Source organism: Trematomus bernacchii, unplaced genomic scaffold (genome assembly GCF_902827165.1).
Source record: "Trematomus bernacchii unplaced genomic scaffold, fTreBer1.1, whole genome shotgun sequence".
Lineage (NCBI taxonomy): Eukaryota > Metazoa > Chordata > Actinopteri > Perciformes > Nototheniidae > Trematomus > Trematomus bernacchii.
This window is the reverse complement of record NW_022987582.1, coordinates 6,715,553-6,736,993: the sequence shown is the minus strand read 5'-3', so window position 1 is coordinate 6,736,993 and position 21,441 is coordinate 6,715,553. Positions and strand designations below refer to the sequence as shown.

The window sequence follows — 21,441 nt, the reverse complement described above, 5'->3', positions numbered from 1 at the left end:
AAGCAACCCAATCTACCTGCATTGCATTACTCTAAACGTGTAATAACGTGCTTTAACCAGTAGGAGGTGCGGGTTAAAAAGCTGTCAAGTTTACAGTGTTAACAAAATAAAATATACTGCTGTTTCTGGTTTAGTTTACGACGGATATATTCTGTTATTGTTTTGATATTTGTAACACAAAAGCGATGTAAAAAACCCACAGCAACACAGAAAAGATGGTCTTAACATGACCCAGCGGTCTAGTAGTTAATAAAAAACAATAATATCAAAACAAATTATTACTACTAACTTTATTGTGAAATTAAAATAGAACGGTAAAAGAATAGTTTCCGGTCCATTCTGAGGCCCGATCTCTGTAGATAAATAAAGAACTACGACAGATGTGTAATGTTTAATGCAGCCAAACCATTCATTACAATGCATTCATGTGATGACTTTCAAAGAGTAAAGCAAGCACTGCTGAATAAAGTATGATTTGATCTTTGACGAAACGTTTTTTTCATTGGAATGCAGTTGGAGGTCAACCAATCACAGAGCTTGAGGCAAAGCGGAACAATAGCTGAGGATTCTGGGTAGTGTAGTGTCTTCTACCATCCACACACTCCGAAAACATATTTGTTTCTCCGAATCGAAAGGGGAAAATACAAAAGCATTGTACACAATTTAAACCAATCAATGTTGTGTAATTAACAAGGATAATCTGGTGTTTTTGAGTTGATGAGTAGTGCAGATATCACTGTAAATAAAATCAATGGACAGTAAGGAGAATACTTACTTCCGGGTGTAAAATGCTCTGTTATCCAATGGGAATGGACGCTCAGCTCTTTGGGTCTGTAATACAATAAAGGGTACTTAATCAAATAGGAATATAATTATCTTTTAAATAACGTTAACTAAAGGGAACAATCTCTTTGACACAGCTGAAGCTCTGGCCTTCCTTAAAAACGAACTAATTTAATAAAAATCACAGTTGTATTACTTACAATACATTGTTTTTTGAGAACAAACATTGGTGAATAATGCACCATAATACATTCTGACGAAAAATAAAAATGATTATGAATACAAATAAAATAAAAGAAGCCTCCTGTGAGTTACTACAAGCTATACAGTAGATTTTAAAAACGTTTTATAGAATAAAAGCTCACTGCTGGACGTTGTAGAAATGCGTGTGTGCACCACGACAAAGGAGCCTCATTCACTTTACATTGGCGTTGTTTGCGTGGTGCAGACACGTAAATGTAACAAAGTTCGTGACTCCACCACGCAATGCAGTGTTAAGGAGTCGTGGTGGAGTCACGCATTCTGGTGAGATCAGGTTGTTTTTTTTTAACAAGTGTGTGGTTGCGTTCTAGTCACTTTGCTCAGCACTACTGCTTGTTACAACTTTTATTTGCCGTACTCGCCTTAAGTGTTAGCTCAGGTTAATCTCGCCCCCCTCTGACGTAAGCGTGACGTATGCGGTTCTTGCTTCTAGACGGACAACTTTTTGGTGCTCGAAACGAACCGGATTCCGGAGCTATGACGCTGCTCCGCTGCGGTGTGAACAGGAAAACCCGGTGCTTTTCAAGCACCAGCACCGAACCGGCCCTGAAACACCGTTGGTGTGAAAGGGGTATCTGAGCCTGTTTTTCAGGTCTCAGGCTCGAAAATGACATTCCCAGAACAAATGACCATATCTTCCCTTCTAAAAGGGTTAAATTAATAATCTTTGTTCTCAAAGTAATGATAAACCTGTGAGTTGGATGTAGAAGTGTCAGAATCAATATAAATGTTTTTTATTTTAAAGAAAATTCAGATTTTACATAGTAAAAAACTGTAAATTATAGTGTCCGTCCAAAAATTATTTTTTACAGATAGTGAAAACTACCCTTGGATGATGGGTTAGTAGACTAAAAGCTTTAGGAATCCAAAGTACAACATATAATAAGTACCCTGTATCAAGATTGATGCAAAACAAGTGAAATTTTACCTTTTTAGAGAGATTTAGCCAAAAACCCCCACTTCTGGAGTCATTTGGGTGGATTTGACCTATCTCTGGCCCCCCTTGGTCGATTTGGTTGGTTGACATACCCTTGTGACCGTTAGAGCCAATAGAATCGAAGGGGGAGGCACACACCCACACACGTTGTAAAGAAAAAATGTGGGCGCTTCGCGTGTGGGAAACGAAAGCAAAGTGGAGGAATGTCTCCTTCTGGAGTTTGGAAAATAAAACGCAGTTGTATTGCTTATGGATTATCAGAAATAATTTCAAAGAAGGCACAGACACATAGGATGAACCTATGGATTAACTGCAGCATCGTTTTTTTATCGTTTTAATGCCATTGAAGACCACTTTTGACCAAGGTAAGCCATATTTACGTTTTTTAGCTACTTAGCTCCACATGTGATGATGTACGCTTTCGTTTATAGCGTCGCGAATGTTTATCACTGAGTGTTGAGGTTTTTTACACAGATTCAGTGTCTCCAGGACACCAAAAACGAGTGGTTGGCTGTGCATCTAGGATAAGTAATAAGGGAGTTATGAGTGAGTTTAAGTGCCTTTGTAGGTTCCGTTTTTTCGATCGAGGCTAATTCAGAGGCTGAGTGCTAGCATTGTGGGGTTTTTTTGAAAAAAAAAATTAAAAAGATCAGTTAGCTGAGTTTCTTCCCGTTACATGGATATAACACATTCATAGTTTTATTCAATATTAAGATTCCTTAGACGTTGTTTCCTGCAAATGATGCGTTTATCCGCCCGGTACCGGGGGGATGGTGTGAAACAGGTTAACAGGTTAAACTTCTTACCGACTCAACTTAGAAAATTAAACATCACCCAAATGTATATAAAAAGGAGATCAAGGCTTGAAGTTACTACAAATGCTCTTGCATTTTTATTTCTGAAGTAGACATTTTTTATATACAGTACAAAACAGATATACATACATACATACACATGAATTATAACATTTCATTTTACAAATAGGACAAAGGGTGAAAAGAGGTGCTGCAGCACAGGCAGTATGAGAAAAATAAAGAGCTTTTTGAACATTAAAGAAGAATATAATCCTTTATTGTCATTATACAGGTACAATGAGATGAGTAGAGCTACTCCTTTTTTTAAGGTGCCATCAAAAATACAAAAACCAACAAGAGACGAACACACTCAAACACAACAAAACAAACAAACAACAAGCATTCATACAGCATAAAGCATGGAGACATGTCCCGGTAGAGACACTAAATACTGAAATGAACATTAAATGTCCTCTTAAAGTACAAGTCTCTTTGTGAAACACTTCCAACATATTAAAATAAATTCACCAATACACTCTAAAACCGTCATTAACCTAAAAACCTTTTTAAACACATACACATTCAAGAATGTAATGTCACAACATGGAAACATGTCACAGTAGAGTGGGGGTGGGCAAACCTTTTGGCTCGGGGGCCACTATGAGTTTTAAAATGTGTAGGGCTGTCCCGAATACCATTTATCGGGCTGCGGATATTCTGTAGTAATCAGCGGCGAATATTCGGCGTGCACGTTTTTATCATGTGTAACGTTACTGTTTAAACTGCGGATAAAGCAGCTTCATCATGGCAACTGGACAAAAACTAAGCTAAGCTACTACTTACAGCATTCAGGTAACTTTTCATAGTTGTTGTGCCCAGAGTTTCCGGTAGAATTTTTTTTTGCCGGTCAACATGTCCGTTAAAGTTTAAATCTGCCGGACAAAATGAGAAAAGTGCCGGTCAAAGGTCTTCTTTGTTATTTATTGAGCTTTAAAACAAATTGATATGATTCGATATTAAACAAACTAATTATAGTAGATTAACTACAAAAAAAAAAAGTTACATGTTACTTGTTAGACGCTTTTATCCAAAGCGACTTACATACTCAATACTGTGGGCAATCCCCACAGGAGCAATTTGGGGTGAAGTGTCTTGCCCAGGGACACAACAACATGCTGACTGCAGTGGGATTTGAACCTGTGCGCCCTTGATCCGAACACCAACGCTCTATCCACTGCGCCACACTGAAAGTGTACAGTAAATGGGGCGAAGCCTGCGAGCTAGTTCAGGCAGTCAATCGAGCACTTGTGCTGCATTCATACATAACGCCCCTTGCCACTCTACAACCAACCAAACAGAGTCTCCTTAATATGCCGCTCTATTTAACCTGCCAGATATCTCCATGCATTACTTGCTGCAGCTATTTCCACGTCGCTGCTGCTTGCCTGCTGGTGCTGTCCTTGCAAATGTCTACTGCTATCTCCGACTCTGGAACCGAATCATCATACGCAAGAAGCCGTAAGAAGCCTGCCTCATTCCCGAAACACAGGCTAGCTCAGAGCATGGTTCAGACACCGCTGGAATGAGCCACAGCTCCTGCACGAGACACATCACTCGGAACGAGTGGCCGGGTATCCCTTCCGTCCTCATTCTGGAGTAGCTTTTAATATCCTTTGGGCCAGAGGAAGTCCCGAGTTCTGCGCCAGCACCGGAAACAACCAGTAGCGTAGGCAGAAATGTACTTTAGGGCGGGCCTGTATAAAATAGGGTGGGCCAGCTTTTTCCAGGGGGAAAAATGACTTTAAAGTAGGCCTGGCCTATAATAATAATATATAATAATGCCCATTGCCAAGCATCGTTGTAGCACTTCCCTCCGAATAATGGTCGAAGACCTGACTGATGATATGAATTCATTGAAATCTCCAATATCAACGTAAGAGCTATAAAGACACAAAAATAACAAATACATTTAGGCTCCATTCGTATTAGAATCACTTTAGCATACTACCAAAAGTGAACTGTAAACAGACAGCAAAGCTACAAAACAGCATACAAACAAATTAGGACACAACCTACATGTTTATATTATAGTTAATACCAACTTTGTGCCTCTTCGGGGGGTGCTAAACTTAAACATAAACTTTATCCTTTACTTTCTCCGTCTTTATATGTAGATTAATCTCCGCTCCTTTTCTCCGTCACGTTGTTTCCATAGCAACAACAACTTCCTGTCAACAGTGTAAACTCGCCTTCAAAATAAAAGCATCTAAATAACACAGGAAGTTAACCTAAATTACATTTAAGACATATTTACAACTGCAACGAAAGTAACAAAAACAATGTAATATCCTTTTCAGTTTCACAGAACACAAATTGGGTTATTTACAATCGTTATGTAACTCTTTTATTGCACTAGGTAACAGCAACAATAGGTTGTAGCATTCAAACCTGCTCATGGACTTGCAGTGGTCCTCGCTTTTTTTATGTCTCTCTAACGAGTTACGCAGGTGCTTCCAGTCTACATATCCATCCCTCGTAAATGCACCTTCAGCTCCTGGGCTGGGGAAATGTCTGCACATTTGACAGAAAAGCACGTCCCTGCAGGACTCTCGCGTTACTATGGCGCTCGCCGGAACCAACATCCAGTTTTTACCGTAAATAGGTGCGTTCACACCGGAGTACTTTGGTGTACTTTTCCCACAATAGTTCATCAGAACTACGATATATTTGCGTTCACACCAAAAAGCCCCAGGAACTAAAGTAGCTCAATTTAGTTCGTCCGACCCGCTTTTCAGTCCCTGCTAGAGAGCAGGGACTGTCGTGGGAGAAAGTAGTTCGTACGTCTGATTGGCTGTGCGGAATGCAAACCACGCCCGTTTGACTCTGAATTTTTTGTTGAAAGCGGCCATTGTATTTGCTCGCTTCGGGCAGCGCACCCGAAGACATTCCTTTTGTGAAAGCAGTTATTATAGCAACACTAAATAAATCAATTGGAGCGGTGGAGTGATGAGGATGTGTCTGCGCTTCTGGCGATTTACTCGGAGGACGCATTCAGAAGCTTCTACTGAATGCAGTTTCCGTGGCTCGATCAGCAAAGTTAGCAGACCTGGCAAAGTAATGTCGGGACGGCTACGAAGGTAAATTAAAATACATGCACTGCACTGTTTTAATCTGTTTTAATCTGCACAATACTGGTCTTAGATGTACTTTTATTTGCTCAGTAGATCGAGCTAGCCATGCTAGAACTTGCTAACGTTAGGTCCAAGCTGGCTAACTACATCTAGCTAGCTAGCTATTCTCATCCATGCCCGCTATGAACACGTTTTGACTTGTGAATAAGTGTGCAATGTTCTGTAATTTGCTTCACTAACTCATGGCACTAATCGTGTGTTTCAGGCGAGGTGTTTCTCTCAGGATTAGAAACTAGTTTTCCCCTCCGGGATAAAACGATAATATAACGTTAGCAATTAGCATGCTAGCTGGACATAATGCTACCTCTGTGGCTACACTGAATGCATAGAGGTAAACAATAGATTGTAGTTGCTATAATTTCAAGTAATTTGCAACATTCATTCTACATGTTAATGGTAAAAGCTTAAACAGTTGATTACCTGCATGCCACAAAGACTGATGTTCTAATATTTTTGCACATTTAAGTAGAAATGTAATTGAAATTCTATTTACTGCCTAAACATTGTTCCTTGTCATAGTATTATCCTAAATAGTTTGACCTTGTTTCCTCAGAAGGCTTCTCAGACTACATGGAGGATCCCTCAGAGAAACACAGTTTCCACGTTCAGTTCCCCCCCGCTGAGAGTAGGCAGCTCCACACCCTGCGCCCGGTCAGCGGACACCATCAGGACTACTATCTGATCTCAGAGGATCCCATCCTGACCGCTGCTGCCATACTGCAGCAAACAGGAGGGAACGGAGGTGAAAACACACTTTATACATTTAGATATGTGGAGCACAAAGAAAAGTGTTGAGTTTAACTATAAAAATATTAGGTTCAACTAACCTAATATCGTTATATGAACTTTGCTGTGTTTTCAGCGTAGCTTTGTAAAGGTAACATTTAGCAGCTAAACTGTGGATAACAAGTAAACCACATTGGTTTGTTATTCAATATGGCCGCCAAAAGCTTTTTGAATCATTACATGTCACTTGTTAGACGCTTTTATCCAAAGCTTACATACTCAATACTGTGGGCAATCCCCACAGGTGCACTTTGGGGTGAAGTGTCTCGGGGACACAACGACATGCTGACTGCAGTGGGGTTTGAACCTGTGCTCCCCTGATCCGAACACCAATGCACTTATCCACTGCGGCACACGCCTCCCTATCATGTCCTGAGAGCCCTCCATCCCCCAATTGCTAGTGCCTTCACCATTTAAAATGTTAATAGTCAAATCAAAGGTGTTCCTCCTGTTGTGTGCCTGCAGAGACAGACTCAGAGGTGGAGATCGCCCACAGTGATGACTCTGACGTGGGGGGCTCTCTGTTATGGGCTGCTCCCCTTCCGGTATTTGGACAATGTTGTGTCGTTGTTGCGATTAAACTGATCTTGTATCTTGCATATTTCACCTTAGGAAAGTGGGCACGCGATGACAGCTTCCTTGACACCATCATGGCGATGGACCGCTGTGCCATGGTCAGCAAGGAGAATGAGGACCTGCGTGCCAAGGAGATGCACGACGAACGGCTGCTGCATTCACACAAGGCCCAGGAATCGAGGTGGAGCAACAAAATACCTTTCAGGCTGGGCTTCTGGCAGTGCTAAGCGAGCTGATTAAATCCAACAGGCCTTCAATACAAAAATTAAGAAAAACTTGTCGTCGTTGATAAACTGTACAATGACTTGTTGGGAGGCGTGTGCTGCAGTGGTCTGGTGCGTTGGTGTTCGGATCAGGGGAGCACAGGTTCAAACCCCACTGCAGTCAGGATGTCGTTGTGTCCCTGGGCAAGACACTTCACCCCAAATTGCCTACACCTGGGACAGTTAATTTTGTATTATTGTGATTATATATATATATGCCACTGTTATTAATACTGACACCTAACTTTGCACTAAGGTGTGTCTGCTGCTGAGCCTACCTATTGTTATTATATATATATATATATTGCCACTGTTATTATATTGTTTTGATACTACTGACACTTATTGATCTGCTGCTGATAAATAAAAGAGAACCTACATGCACAGCACTAGCATCATGACTGTCTTTGTTTAAACCAGCAGCAGTGCAGCGGTACACAGACTAACCTGTGTGTGTGTAACGTAGTTCTTCAGGTGTGTATGCTTAACATGTATGTATTTATCACAGTAAAGATGATATACAAAAGCTTTTTAAAGAGCTTTCAACCTCATCCCATTGTCTTTAACACACATTTAACATAATAATATACTCATATTAATATACAAATATACAGTATGAGTACTGTTTTGATACTGACATGTAATCTTTGCACTAAGGTGCGTCTGCACTATTGTAATTGTGTCTGTTGACTGTGGTAAATAAAAGAGAGAACTAAATGCACTGTACAAAAGATCAGCTTTATTGTCAATTTACAATTTCCATGCTGTTCAGATGCCTCAAGGGCTGTGCACGTGTCTTGCCCCGCGGCGATTTTTTTAGGTTGCGTCTCCCCAACGTTGCTTCCAGGCGAATACAGAGGAGTTGAAACGAGCCCTTGGACATTCGGAAATCTTTGATCCACTGGTGTACGTTTGCACCACCTTCTCCCACCAGGCCGCATATCTGGAAACACATACAAAGACACAAATTAGCCCTACATAACTCCATAAATCCTACATTAGATAGTATTAATGTGATTTAATGAACGTACCATTGCTGTTCTTTGGGCGTGATAACGGTCATCATGCTCAGCTGTCCTGGCGAAACATGTCCATAGCGTGTGCTTTTCGTGGTCCAATCCTTTTATTAAGGCTTCTTAACCGCCTTCGCCTCCGACTCAGCATTTCTATTGCATTTGAATGGTCGATCTGTATTTGTATTTGTGGCTGAGTTATTGGCTTAAATAACTCGGTTACGAAGCTGTATAACACGACCACCAAAACGTCAACTCCATACCGTGTCTGAGGTCGGAAGGTAAACAGAAGCATACAGCGGAAGTGGACATTTTTTTTCTTTTTCTTCTCTCGGTTTTTTGGCGAATTGCAACTTTAAGGTGCATACCGCCACCTACTGTACTCGCCGTGAAGTTGTTTGCGGCCTGCCACTAAACCCAAAGCAGAAGAAGAAGAAGTGACGTCAGCGGCTCATTTGCCTAATCCACCCCCAGGAACTCATTTTGGTGTGAACGCGATCTGCTTTAGTTCATCAGAACTAAAGAGCTCTCATGAACTAAAGTTCTCATGAACTACTGTGGGAAAAGTACTTGGTGTGAACGCCCCTAATGAGTTCGGTTCAGAGGATAAAACACATACAACATTAATTCAACTCGATATTTGTTCACTTGAATTTCACTTTGAATGCTTGGATATTCTCAATGGGTGAACACATTTTTTTATAATAATAATTAAAAAAAAAAATTTATTTAAAAAAAAAATAATAAATACATTTACACCGAAGCTTTCTCAAGGTGGGCCAATGAGGGTGGTTTATTTATATATAAAATTTTTTTTTTTAAAAACACATACAAATGTAAAAATGTAATGTTCAACTAGTATTAAAAGCCAGTGCAAAGAGGTGAGTTTTTAGTTGAGATTTAAAAAGTTCAATAGACTCAGCAGTCCGGATATGTAATGGGAGGCTGTTCCACAGTCTGGGAGCTGCAACACTGAAAGCCCTGTCACCTCGGGTTTTTTTTCCTGCACCGAGGAACCACCAACATATTTTGCTGAGCTGATCGCAATGCTCTAGCTGGAGCATGGCGGTGCAACAACTCAGACAGGTAATGTGGTGCCAGTCCATGCAATGATTTAAAAACAACAAGTAAGTACTTGAACTGGATCCTGTAACTGACAGGAAGCCAATGAAGGTCTGCCAAAACGGGTGTGATGTGGTCATAGCGTCTCTTCCCAGTAAGAAGGCGTGCAGCCGCATTTTGGACCAGCTGCAGGCGACAGATTAAACACTTATCAACACCAATATACAGGGAGTTACAATAGTCTAAACGAGACGTTATAAATAGTAGGGCTGCTCAATTAATCGTATTTTAAATCGCGATTACGGCTTGCAACGATTACGAAAATAACGTAATCGAAATAAAACGATTATTTTTTTATTATTACTTTTTTTTTTTTTTTTTTTAAATAATCTTTTTTTTTTTTTTTTTTCAGTTGAATTATACTTCAAGTTCAGGGTAATCAACTGTTAAAAAGATACTGTTCAAATCTTTTTTCTCCAATAAATTGATGTTTTCAAAGTCAATGAATAATCGCATTTAATAATCGCAATTACAATTATTGACCCAAATAATCGAGATTATGATTTTTGCCATAATCGAGCAGCCCTAATAAATAGGTGGATTAGCTGTTCAAATTCCTTACTAGGAAGATAGGCTTTTACCTTCCCCAGAAGCCGCAGCTGGAAGAAGCTTGTCTTGACAACTGAGCTTATTTGTTTGTCGAATTTAAAACAGTTGTCAAAGATGACTCCAAGATTTCTGACAGAGGGACGGCTGTAGGAGGCTAAGGGGCCGAGTACACTATTAAAGCCATCCAGGAGTTCAGACTGTCCAAATATTATAATCTCTGTTTTGTTTTCGTTGAGAGTCAAGAAGTTGATTTCCATCCATGATTTTATGTCTTTCAGACAGCTAAGCAAGGCAATCCTAGATTCCTGGCTTATTTGCTTTTATAGGCAGGCAGTGTTTCCCCTACCATTGTATTGGAGGGGCACTGCGCCCCGCCAACGGAGCCCTGCACCCCCCCTGAAATTCAAAGTGTTTAAAAAAAAAAAAAATTATAATTTTTTTTTTTTTTTAATATATATATATATATATATATATATATATATATATTAAAAAAAAAAAAAAAATTATAATTTTTTTTTTATATATATATATATATATATTTTTTTTTATATATATATATATTTATAGCACCAAATTGCAACTAATCTATATCTACTGTCACTTTTCACATTGAACATGTGCTCTTTTATTAAATAAACTAAACGCTTTCATTTTAAGTTGTGAGTTTAGTGTTTTTGACCCTAAGAAACACTGATGCATTAATCAATAACAATAATCCACAGCTCCTCTCTCTGCTCCAGGAGTGGAGTGCACCAGCTGGGCATAAAAAAGTAGGTCTTAACTCTAACGTCGGGCTTAGCTACGTCCGACTTAGTGATTAGAATTTACACCGAGTGCACCAAACCTGACTAGTCTCGGTCGTAGCTGCGCCTGGTCTTAAGATGCGTGTTACATGATGCCGTTTAAAATATAATATAAATATAATAATATAGGGCGGTGTCGGCCGTCAGCGAACCGATCCGGCCTTTCTGCGCGACTGTCACTAAAATGCGGGACATAGTCTTAATTTCGTGGTACTCGGGACAAATAATAAAGATGCTGTGTGTGCAGTGACAGTTCCGCACACAGCGGGACATCTGTTCACCCTACACACAAACACACACACGGTGCTGCCCCTCACACACACACCCGCTTCAAATCAAGTTGCATAAATGCTTGAGCTACGTTTTTATTACAACTACTGTGAAATCTGCCTATTATGTTTTCGTCATTATTACAACAAATACATACTTGCAACTGAGGCAATGATTTTATATTTATTAGACTATTAAAAAAATGCATGCTTCAAATAAGTGGGGGTACGGCGTATCCCCGCGTCCAACGCCCACTACACCACTGGTCATGCCTAAACAGCGACATTTTACACGATAAATACGGGTTTAAATAGCAGCATTTGCCACGGAAGGCGAGTGGCAGCTACCGTAAACCTTCTGGCATCTTGTGGCAACTCCCGTTCAGCAGCGGCAGATGCCTCGGCAAGTTGTGGCATCTGTGGCAAGTTGTGGCATATGCCGGTGGCAAGTTGTGGCATCTGTGGCATATGCCGGAAGTACTTGCCACTGCCTGCAGATGCCACGAAATGCGCTTGCTGTCTCTCCTGAACTGCCTGGTCGTTTTAATGTTTAATGTCAACCATTTGTGCAGATAGCATGAAGTAGAGAAGATCGCCGATGCTAACGTTAGCGTTAGCATTTCTCCCCCGGGCTTAAATGGTGTATTATAGAATGATCACACCGGTGACAGTACTATTCAAAGGGTTCACGAAATATGACTACTACTCTTACTGTTTAACATTTTGGGTTACTTAATGTTACTTCATGTTAAGGCTAATAAAAATGACAAGGCTGTAATGCTAACTAACGTGCTAGCTACTAGCTAGGTAGCTAACTTGATCAAGCCACTCCTGGTCCTTTCATCAGACGGGAAGCAAAAGAACGAGCAAGACCCATTGCTGGTATAATAACAACCTGGTACTAAGCACACAGGCATCTTGTTAAAGTTATCTTATCTTAGCCAGCGCCATATAGATAGATTATATCTATATTGCGCTGATCTTAGGTATCTGAATGGTGGAGGAAAACAATTGTGACATCACTTACGCGACTCTGGGATTTGTAGTCTTTCTAGTTACGTATTTTTCATAGTCTTATATTTCAACAGTTTTACGACAAACTGTGACTTTTTTGACATGGAAATTATTTTTTAAGATTGACAAACATCATATGTGTAATTCATGGCACAATTCAAACAGGATCGAAAGATACGTTTTCTCTCCCCATTGACTTCAATGCATAATTTTTCCGAAATAAGGTCCCATTACCCGGAAGTAAGTGGGCGTGACTTCGCCACTCTATTGAAGACTCAAATGGGCAGTGACGTATCTCCAACGAGGCGTTTTGGGGAGGTATTTTCTGTGTTAGAGTTTTACTCGCTACAGGGTGTACTTTGAGGGTTTTGACTCTGCACACCGTTTACATGCATAAAAACCTTCATAACACACAAGGGGACGGGTAATAACCGGAAAAGCATGACATGGGAGCTTTAAGATGCTTCAATGCACAGGTCACAGAACTAGATGCATTGTGGGACATGTGGTTTATGGGCACCATATTTTGATAAAATAAACTAAATTCCTTTATTTTCTATAAAATATTTTCTAAAACAGCAGAAACACACATTTGTATCCCCCATTTCAAGAGTGAAAAATAGCATTTATACACAATATAAATGCTATTTCTGAAGCATTTTACTAGTTCAATGGAAAGAATGGCGCGAGGCACCCCCCACCCGGCCCAGCTTTCAGAACATAGCAGGGGCTAACAAGCTACAATTCAGAGAACCAGGACACGGATAATTACTGGCACGAACACACACACAACCTCTCCGAAACGTGCCAATTTAGCTTAAATATTTAGCCGAAACGATAGCCGGGACACGGCTAATTACTGGAACGAACAAACACAACCTCTCTAAATCAAGCTACAAAAATATTAGGCAGTTACCATTCAGAACTTTAAAAAAAATCACAAGCGTCATAAATAACAGTGTGAATGCTTGAGGCTTATTTATTTTATAAATGTTTAGTTAATCATAATCCTGTAATGTTAGCTTGGTCAACTGACAATTTCATTCACACTCTGCCGGGCAGAGTGTGAATGAAATTGTCAGAGTCCGCCCTGAAATAAAATCTCTTTATAAACATTGAAACACCAGTTAGGTATTGATTTAACTCCATTTAGGTACTTTTCGTTTTGCCTGAAACCGTTAAATATGCAACCACTCACCTCACTTTGCCTTTCCGTCAGTGGTTCATCAGCCGAAAATATTTGCGCAGCCGCTACTCGGTAGGTCATGTTTACTGTCACATCACTTTTTTTAAAAAACGTATTCATCCGCCGCTTTGCTTTTCGTAGTCATCATCAATCTGTCAGGTAACAGGTTGAAGTTCTTCTTTTGATAATGGCGAATCGAAACCAGGTGGTTCACTTGCTGTAGGCCTATATCATAAAAAAAAAAAACTCATGTCCCTGTTAAATGCCTTCATTCAATGAAAACAACTACAAGACCGGAACTATTTTCACCGCGCAGGAATATGTCATCGCTACTGCCATGTTATGAGGCCATGGAAAGTTGTAGAACAACACACACATCACAACTCACACTGTTCAGTCAAATTGACTTAATATAATTTACAGGTCATTGAGCTGGCTTACAAAGCTGAGTTCAAATAAAAACAACTTGTGAAATTAAGTAGAAATTGCATGAATTTATATATTAAGTGAAAGTAACTTAAAGAAAAAAGTTACAATATCTTAAAGGTGGGGTATGTAATTTTGAAGAAACCAGCTTGAGTGCGCTAGAATTTGAAAATACACACCTGGAAAAAATCTGCCACTTCCTTATGCTGCGTTCACACCGGACGCGATGCGCTGTTTGGGGGCGGCGCGATTACATGTAAAGTCAATGCAGAGACGCGGACAGACGCGAATTCGCTCCGACGGCGCGCATGAAGCGGTGGACGCGGCGCGAATCACACGATTGAGGCGATTGAACGGTGCCGCGTTAAACGCGAGAGTTCAATTTTTTCAACTCGAGCGTCAAATTCACGTGACGTGTTCTCGCGGAAGCCAATCAGCGGTGAGAATCTCAGCCGCCGTCACTGACGTTCAACCACACAACATCAGCCGTTAGCTGTTAGCAGTTAGCACACAGAGCTCACAGCTCCTCATATCTGTTCAGAAACTGGACAAAAGTTAAACAAGTACAAACCACAGACTGTCTGTGTCATGGTGAATATCGCTGCTTTATTTATGTCTGTAGGCCGTTGTTATGAGTGTGGAATGAGCATATACAACGTTAGCTTAGCCTGGTCGATCCGATCTTCATTCAGAAAACAAGCATTTTAAAAGGTGTTTTGCCTGCAGACTTGTCAAAGCCTTAATTCATGGTTGTTACTAACCGGTATCAGTATGTTGTTACTTCGGCATCATTTAGAAACGTGTATTACAATTTAATCACGGTAAAATATGTTCATTTGTTGTAGTTGTAGCTCCCGAGCCAGCGCGTCTTGTTTGAATGATGCGAGTAAACACAGCTGGCAGCCGCGGTGAACCTCCAGCGTTTAGAGCGATGCGATAGGAGCGATTAGAGCGAAGCGAATAGTCGCATCGCGTCCGGTGTGAACGCAGCATTACAGAGCCCGTCCTCCAACACACACCGATGGAAGGCTGACAGGCAGGTAGGCCATCCAGTTATTTTAGCCGGGCCAGCTAAAATGATTGGTTGTGCTTTTTACAGCGCTACGGCTTCCACAGATTACATTTTTTAATGTATTTATTGTCAAAGCATTTCATATATTCATTGCTATCGGGATGTTAAGAGCATTCCATGGAATATAACAAAAAGTGTTTCTGAAATAAATTACACCCACCTTTAATGATCAAATCCTTTTTTACAGTGTATCTGCTCTTCATGCATGACATTAACCCCTTAATGGCAAGACATGAGATATGATTTTGAGCTTTATTTTTGTCTGATTAAGTTCATAACAAACACTGTATTACTACCTCATGGTCTCACTTCAGTCACTTGTGGGTCACAGAGTAATAACAGTGATTACACTTAATAACGATAACACGATAACAACTCAAAACCCAATGATCACTAATGGTAAACTCAAACACTAAAAATTGTTTTTTTATCTTGATCAACTCTAGTGAGAAATTGTTTGCAAAGATTCCACTCTTCAAGGGTTAACATGAGGAATTATAATTCCTGGGCACTGAATTCATATGAATCACAAATATTCTCTCTTCAGTGAAACTGCTGTTAACTTTCTGTTGCCTTTTTAATAGAGTGGAAAGAACTCTCACTTCATAAATCAACAACTTCATCTGATTACTTTTGTGCCTGTGTTACATTTATCAAAAAAAGTATATATTCTAAGATTATACTTGTTTTACTTTAACAGGAATATGTCATGTACGTTTTTTAGTTACAATGTGATAATGTAAAGTGTGAATCCATCATAGGACGTAAGCAGCTTTCTGTATAAAGAGCATTCCCTGTGCCCGGATATTTTCTTCAAGGCCTGTTTTCACTTAATGTGCATACTGTCTCTAGACCTGTGTTACCAGCCGTCGTAAAAGCAGTGACCCAAGCCTTGTTATACTCATAGCTTTAACTCAGAAAAAGAAACTCATTTCAGGACGTCTCACGATGCCAGCAGCATGACCCAGTCGCTGCCAAACCTGCAGAGTCCGGAAGTCCTAGTATGGGGTTTCCTACTGTGAGACTCAAATCTACACATGGTTTACAGGAAGTGTTGTGGCCTTGTGGGTCATTCGTCTTCCTTTCTGATGTAATGAATTGTGTTCTGTCTCATGTTCATTCCACCAAAACATTGTGTGTTGTCATTGGTGAATTGCTTTATTTACACTAACTTTAATAAAAGAAAAAAAACACCTTGTTTTGATTGATATAATTCATCTTCAGTGTAATGGCTTTGTGTATTTCAGGAATGTTGTTCAGCGGAATGTGGAATTGATAATGGAACTGCCTTTCATTCAAAGAGCTCTTTGATTCAAGGCTCACTATGGAAATAAGAGGGTGTTGAGAATATGCTCAAGTAGTGTACTTGAGTACAATTTCAATGTATATATAAAGAGGGTGAGAGGAGAGAGGAAGGAATGAATGGAGTGGAACTGCAAACAAGTAAACATTGTGGTAAATAATGCAGAAATAATAAGCTTTGCAAGTAATCCTTATGAAGAAGGAAAGACGCTCAATGATTCACACAAACATTTTCGGGAGAAACATTGAATGCAAACAGAATATTTTATGTTTACTAGATGTCTCTTCATGGCACCTTTACATTTTAAACGATGTAATAATATGGAGGTGTAGAAATAGAGAAATGTTGCCTCATCTCTGAAAACTGACATCTCCTGTATAGGTTGCAGTGCTATTGAGCAAATCACTCTACCATTTTAATTGCTCCATAGCCGGTTCATAGACTGACAGTAAAAACCCCATGTGTGATTCTGCGTTTGTGTGTAGGCATGAGTCTCTGCAGCTGCTCCCTGTTGTATTGAACAAATCTAGAGTGTAGTCTAGCACTGCCTGAGGAATACAAAAAGATTCATTAACAATCCCTTAAATACCATCACCTTTAATCAGATTTGCATTCTTTGTTTGTTTGGTTGTTTGCTTTGAAGGTCGTTACCACAACAAAGAATGTACATGTTATCCGATAGCTAATTTCCATATAAAAGTAAAAATCAATTGTAGTTTCTACACCTCATTAAGCCTGCGTATTCTTATGTTTCAGTCTCTATCTCAAAATAAATCCTCTTTTTGGTGCAGCTCAGTAGTAATGATACGTTGTAGTTTAAAGGGTGGGCAATAAAGAAGCTTATATAATGTGTACAGCATTCGTGTAGACTGCTATATTCCAGTGATTATACAACTTGAATAATTACCCACACACATCCTCAAGAATAGAAACGATAAGTTCTTTAAGTTGAACAAAAAATCAAAGAGGTGATTCAAAGGTTTTGTCAAGAAGCTTTGCTGTATCTAATATATTTTTTTTAACACAGCCTATTCATTCAAAAATAAATATGTTTACCTAAGCATCTTAATAAAAAAAACCTGTTTTAAAAAACAAAAATGCTTTTAAATAACTTGGGCAGTTACGTAAAGACAGTCAGTTTTGTTAGTATCATTTTCAAATCTCAAGACTGTGGGTTATGGTTGCATAGTAAAATAGAATGATATTTTACTGTATCCACCAGGGCAAGATATTTGTCTTTGTATGACAAATAAAACAATACTCACAGCAAAATGAATCAAATAATAAAAGTGACACATAACTGATCCGCATAAAATGTAGAACTATGTGTGCAAAAGTAAATAAAAGTAAATAAATATCTCAGAGCATTTATATATTTTCATGCGGTTGTGATTATTCTAATTGACACAAATGAGCCTTTTGTATCTCTGAGTTTACCAGTGGGGCTTCGTCTAAGAAGTGTTACTGTTGTCCGAGGACAGTGTTTCACCCTCACAGAGTGCCACCACCAGTAGGTGTCGTAGGTACATTGATAATAGCTCAGTGTCACGGTTGGTTACTTAAAGCATTCGATGATTCGAGTACCATGGAATGCTGTTTTAATGCATATTTAAGTGCTGTTACACCCGAAAGCTGTAACTTCTATGCACTTGAAGTTTTCATTGAACCCCCCCACCCCCCAGCAGCATGATCTGTAGCTTTTGTCTGCATCTCCTGAACCTGTCAGTCACTCCCAGATCTTGAACCGGGGTCATCGTCATTCAGCGTCTGCAGGCATTGTGGTGATAACCCTGGTTGCACTCTCACGGTAGAGCCTTCAAGATTGACAGTGCACGCGGGTGTCCCTTTGTGTGGAAATAACAATAATAAGTAGAGTTGGAAAGCAAATTCTCAGGAGGTGGTCTCTCCGTGGCAGATCTTCCAAACAAAACACTTTTTCTATTTTTTCTTTTAAACATCATAACTGGCACAGGCGCATTCCTGTACGCGCGTAATCGGTCTCACGCCTGCAACGTGAACGCGCTCAGCAAAGTGGGTCTCACTGGGAATTTGAAGACTGGATACTCAGTTTATATTCATATTTCAGATCAGTTGATTTATTTAAAGAAATGGGCTATCATAATGGAAATGTCATCTTTCCTATTGCTTCTTCAGTTCCACGTGGCCAAATCACTCACCAGCCCTTGTGATTGTTTTATTCAAATAGACGTTAATTTGATTTCAAAGTCGGTATACATACCCATAATGTATAACATCAGAGTATAGCCTACTGTACTTGTTGTAAACCTGATACGAGTAAAATGAAATGTTTTTTGTTTTTTTTTGGTGAATTTGTAGTGTTTTTGTTCAACAACTGTCAAGTCTCAAATGTTGGGGGGAAATTACTAACACATTTTGTGCCTGCAGGGTCTGGATCGGCTGACGGCGGGGGGAGCAAACTCCACCCTGCAGATAGGATCTCTGGCAGGCGGAGCGGCAGGCAGCTTTCGCCGAAAGGGCTCGGGCTGGTTGGTCGGGACTCCTAACAAGTCCCGCAGAAACTTCAGAGGGGCAAAGTCCACGCTGAGTGAGAGGGAGACAGGGGGGAAGTTAATGTGTGAGAGCGTGCTGGGAACCAAATCACATGTCATTTTAAAGAAATGCTCCAAAGATGGCGGTGGTAATCGAGACGGGAGTTTCAGGTGCCTCCGGAGTGCAAAAAAGTGGATTTGTGGAGGTTTTGGTGCGGGAGCGGTGGCACAAAGTTTTGGTCAACTTAAACGAGGAAGCGCTTACGTTAAGCTGCGAGGAGGGCTGCGTAAACGACAACGGGGACGACAATGTCAACTCCAACGGGGTTACCAACGGATCCTACCTGGACAACAATAACACCAACTCCAACAACGGCCCCCAAACTGTGCGCACCGCGTTCACGGACCTGCCGGAGCGAGTGCCCGAGGCGATCGCCAACAGAAAGCGGTGCGTCAAGCTGACCAAGCAGGAGATAGGGGGACTGGGGATCAGCATCAAGGGCGGGAAGGAGAATAAAATGCCCATTCTCATCAGTAAGATATTCAAAGGGCTCGCAGCGGATCAGACCCAGGCTCTGTACGTGGGGGACGCCATCCTGTCCGTGAACGGCATGAACCTGCGGGACGCGACCCACGACGAGGCTGTGCAGGCGCTGAAACGGGCCGGGAGAGAGGTGACACTGGAAGGTAGGCAAGCTGAGACTCTGTGTGGATGGCAGAAATCATTTTAGACCGAGATGTGAATCAGAGACTGTGCATTGGAATCCTAACTTTTTCATACCTCATGCCCCAATTCCTGTCGTGCATTGGACAAGATAAGGTCTTATTTTAGGAAGAACGATATGTGAGTGTGTGTACTGATATATTTTAGTGAAGGAGTGTACAGCAAAAGAGATCAGTGTGTGAGTTTCAGCTTTTTCAGAGGTTCTTTTGGAGACCCAATATAATATAACATTACTCAAAGATCCCTAAGGAAGCTCTGGACCTAGACATGCATGGGAACCTAGTTGTGAGATTTTAACATCCCTCTAGTCTTACTATTTCCTTTACTGGCGTTGGGCTGGTTTATGCATTATTCCTTTGCAGACCAGTCAGTGGTCCTCATGACACAACCTATTGCAAATATTTGAATTTTACCTGCCAGTTGATTGCATTCACTCAGTATCCCAGATGCAAATCACTCCCTAAGGAACAGAATGAAAAGCAGCAGGGCTCTGAGTGTTGAAGCCTGGGAATGAAAACCTCTGCTGTAGAATGTTATTTATTTTCTATCAAAGATATGAAGTGCTGGCTGGTAGCAAGAGTAAAGATAGCAGGTGGTTATGACACCAGCCTTATCCATATCTCATCTAATCACATTTGTTTTAATTTTTCATTAACAGTGCCTCACTTTGTAGGCGCCAAACAATCTCCCACGATGGGAAACTGTTGTTAAGCTTTTCAAATGTATTTCTATTTGATCATCAGCAGAAGAGGGGGAACTACTTTATACATTTTATACACAATTGGGTGGTAATCAAGTTTCTGAATTGCTGTCTTTTGCACAAAATAAGTTAAGATTCAGATCAGTATGTTAACACTTACTATGCAACCAAAGGGGCCATGGGAAGATCATACAAGGTCAGCTTATATCGTCTCTTATCCTCTCACGCTTGAACAAATTCAGCTCTAGAGTTCCTGAAGTGTCTCTCACATATAGACAACACACACATACACACACACATGCCCACGCACACACAAACACACTTGCTTTCAACTCACTCACACAAACTGTGCAGCCCAGTTAGTTTTGTGCAATTTTTAGCCAAAGTGAAGATAAAATCAGGATAATTGCAGGCACAATCCACCCTGAGGGAAGGACACTATTTTATCCCCTGAAAACCCACACATACACACATACAAACACACGTATACTACATATACTCAAGTATTCAAGCACAAATATAAAAAGCATTCACACACCGGAAAATGTAACACACAAGTGCCCAGCCCTAAGATTTTTATTCCTGTTCCTGTGACCCAAGATGGTAAGAACAAAATGTCTCTTACTCTCGCACACACACATGCACACTTACACGCAGACACACACACGCAGACACACACACACATGGTGATGATCCTTCCCAGGGGGACATAAGCGGCTACATTGCAGAGGAAAAAGCAGGTCCCAGCTGAAAACTTACCAAGATAAGACGGGAGGAGAGAGGGAAAGAAGCAGGCAAAAAGGAAGGAAGAGAGAGATAGGGGGAGATGGGAGGGGAATAGGGGCTGAAATGTGAATTTAATGGGCAAAGTGCTGTGAGGGAAAGAGATAGAAAGAGACTGAACAGAAGGGTAGCTAACGAGGGAGGCTAACAGTCTGATATTAAGATGACAGCCAGGGTTAACTTAAGGGTAACAGGGAGAAAGAAGTGCAATTTAACACAGATAATTTGCGTTTGGCAAAGCAGTGAAGCATAGAGGAATAGTACAAATGACTTCAGAGTGTTTTCAAGGGGTTTCGTGGATCTTAAGGGGGATAAGATGTGTTTAACGCGTAAGCCATCATGTTAACTCTAATTCCAAATTAAAAAACAATTAAAA

At 40.5% G+C, this 21,441-nt stretch overlaps 1 protein-coding gene across 1 annotated transcript in view; it reads left to right on the top strand.

Moving 5' to 3' along the window:
- Positions 1 to 18,819: 18,819 nt before the first annotated feature.
- Positions 18,820 to 21,441, top strand: part of sntb1 (syntrophin, basic 1) — a 37,677-nt gene continuing 35,055 nt past the window's right edge. The window contains exon 1 of the mRNA XM_034127786.1: positions 18,820 to 19,545. Coding sequence (XP_033983677.1) covers positions 18,999 to 19,545 — 547 coding nt within the window. The 5' untranslated portion in view covers positions 18,820 to 18,998. The remainder of the gene's footprint in view (positions 19,546 to 21,441) is intronic.